Source organism: Coenobita brevimanus, chromosome 24 (genome assembly GCF_032717465.1).
Source record: "Coenobita brevimanus isolate Jiangsu-jjx chromosome 24, ASM3271746v2, whole genome shotgun sequence".
In the NCBI taxonomy this organism is placed as follows: Eukaryota; Metazoa; Arthropoda; class Malacostraca; order Decapoda; family Coenobitidae; genus Coenobita; species Coenobita brevimanus.
In genome coordinates, this window is record NC_136977.1 from 43895337 (window position 1) to 43898416 (window position 3080).

The 3080-nt window shown below is 46.1% G+C and overlaps 1 protein-coding gene across 1 annotated transcript in view; it reads left to right on the forward strand.

Annotated features, from left to right (window-relative positions):
- The window catches only part of LOC145393367 (uncharacterized), a 23040-nt gene extending 21742 nt beyond the window's left edge, over nt 1-1298 (forward strand). Inside the window, exon 3 of the mRNA XM_080267466.1 lies at nt 512-1298. Coding sequence (XP_080123592.1) covers nt 512-1298 — 787 coding nt within the window. The remainder of the gene's footprint in view (nt 1-511) is intronic.
- Nucleotides 1299-3080: the final 1782 nt, after the last annotated feature.

Genomic DNA, 3080 nt, shown 5'->3' on the forward strand with positions numbered 1-3080 from the left:
AAGGTGTGTGGCACTGGTTCTTGGGCGGAGTGGTCACTGGTCCGTTAGTTCACCACACACTCTCCAGTCTTCTAGCTCTCACTTGTTCGCTTTTTCGCTCCAGTCAGTCTCCTAGCTATCTCACTCTCTCACTGTTCCTGTACTTTATACTCCGACCTGCTCTACGCTGCTCTATGTCCGACGTACACAGACATACCACTACAGAAGGAGTGTCTTTGCCTACAAGACTCAGCAGCAGTAGGAGGACGTGTGTTGAGGGGTGACAAGAATACAAGCGCATAAGGAAGAGTGCATAATAAAACAGGACCATAACAATCAAACATAAGGACCCAATAACATTAGAAAGCAAGAACAGAGAAACGTAAAAATATGTAACGGAAAGAGGACACATCCAGCACGAGGGTCGGCCGACGCTAGGCAGCTGTTGTAAGAGTGTGACTACAGTACGAAAGACAGCGATAGCAGTGGTGTTATTGCTGTGTTGATGGTTTGTGGTGTGCGTGAGGCCCAGCACCATAGCCAGGACGCAGCAGGAGGGCCAAGGAGAGAAGAATGGGCAGGGTCAGGGACATTGGCAAGGACAGGGGCGGAGTGGTAGGGGAGACCCTATGGACACTAACAACAACAACGACAGTGATAACAATAATAACAACAGAAACAATAAGAACGATGCTACGGCTCCCAGCCTTGCATCTGGCGTGCGAGGCGGCAAGTACCAGCTGCGGCCACGGGCTCTGCCAGGTCGCCGCTGCTCCGACAGCAAGTGGTCGCTACAGCAGGACTCTCTGCGGCACAGTAAGTTACGACCGCCACCACTGTCCCGCTACCGCAGGAAAACAGCCAATGCCCGCGAGCGGTACCGCATGCGGCAGATTAACCATGCCTTTGAGTCCCTGCGGTGTGCCCTGCCAGCGTGGGTGGTGAGTCGCTGCGCCACAGCCGACATGACTAAGATCACCACGCTGCGGCTGGCGTCAGCCTACATCAGATCCCTGCAGGAAGCATTACACGACGGCGAGGTGCCGTGGGGCCCGGACAGTCCCTTGGCATCCCCATCCAAGGAGGGGCAGGGTGAGAGTGGCCCTCCAGTCCCTCAAGACTCCGACCTACTCACCCTACTGTGCACTGATGCCATTGTACTAGGGGACAACCTGGGGGGCCTGGCGGGCCTGGCACCGGTATCAGAAAGCGAAGCAGTGGCGCTGCTACTGGGGGAGTCCGAACCCCGCAGAGGTGCTTGGTCAGATCTTGCACATACACACATTCAGGTACATACGCAAGTCGTCACACTGGGATGACACACCACACCTGTCGTGATGTGCTGGTAATGCTGTTGTGGTGACGTTATGGTGTGGATGTGAAGAGGTGGTGGTGTGTTGGATATAGTGGTATAATGGTCGTGGGTGATACAGTGCAAATTACGTTGTGGGGCCAGACAGTGGCAGACGAGGTTGGAAGATAATGAGCATGCTGACGGTGTGATGCTAGATATGGTACCCTCACTTCCCTCGGCTTTCATATCCCATAACCTGGCCTTGAATTTGTAGGAATAACATGGCAAGGAAACACTGGAAGTGGCTGAAAAGGAGAGACCACCGAGAAGGAAGAACAAGGGGAAAGAAATTGAGCACCGACAGTGGAAAGAAGGAGACAAGATTGACCACTGAGAAGGAAAAGCAAGGAAACAAAGAGTAAATAGGGAAGAGGAAGAGAAAAAAATGAGAAAGAGGAGACATACGGAAAAGGAACTCCTTACTTAAAAAAAGGATAAAGAGTGAAGAAAGAGATGAGGAGAAAGAACAGTAAAAGAAGTTTATATAATGCAAAAGACACAAGTATGAACACTGATGAGAGAGAGAGAGAGAGAGAGAGAGAGAGAGAGAGAGAGAGATGAAAAGCAGTAAGAGGCACCCAGCCCTTAAGAGAAAAGAGTAAACATTGAAAACCCATGATGTAGTCGTCCATAAAATTTTTTTGTAACACTTTAACCTCTTCCATTCACAGACGTTTTGCATAGTTTATTTACATTCAGAGGCTTTTATTCAGCTTAGGAGGGACTTTACGAACTGGAGGGATTACTTACATCTTTATTATCCACTTCTCTACTATGAGGTTATTTTTAAGTTGAATGAAATTGCCCTCTGGTAGCAAGAAAAAAAGTAAAAATAGACGATATTGTAGTGAAGGGACAAAAGACGTGAAAATTGCAAACTTCTTTATTCTCGCTAACACCATAAGATTTTCCTCAACTTAAGAGTGGCTTTCTGTCCTATGAGGGTTTATACTACACTTCTCACACTCCTTGTAATATACTTTTTTGTCTCTCAGTTCACGCAGCTAATTAGAAAATCATATACGGTATATTCACAGACTCAGTTATACAAACATTTTTATATAAAGAAGATAGATAGATAGGTAGGTAGATAGATCGTTCAGGACCATTATTATGTACTGTGCTAAATAAGTGAAGTCCATGTAGTGATACCATATTTCTGTCATCTTAAATAAATCATCATCATCGTCACTATCGTAACTTAACGCAGTTTAAACCATAATATAAAGACTGAGCAGGATCCAGCAGCAGGAATTGTGTAAAAACATAAAAAAAAGTAGGAGAATTATCACCAGAATGCCAAGCAAAAATGTGCCAAGCCCCCACAGACTCACCATTCACACCTCCAGAACATTCCGCTCTACCCCAGGAGACAAAAACATTCCCACTAAGATGTGCTTCAGATCATTAAGTCGCTCTTTTAACACGTGTAAGGTAGTGCCATTCCTCTGTTTTTTAACGTAATCCCTGCATCCCGAGAACATGTTTATGACTTCATTCATTCCAACTTTAGACGATTTTATTCATCTTAGGAGAAGCTTATCGAATGGAGGTTAGATACAGTCTTTAGTAACCCTTTCACTGCAAGAGAACTTCCTTTACCTAAATAAAATCGCCTGTAGTTAACAGGAACAAATCAATGAAGTGTTAGGTTGGACTACGGTAGCCAAGCCTCGAGGAAACGGTGATAGCCTGGTACCTTCACTGTTCTACATCCAGAGTATTTGATGCATTATAAACACGCCAT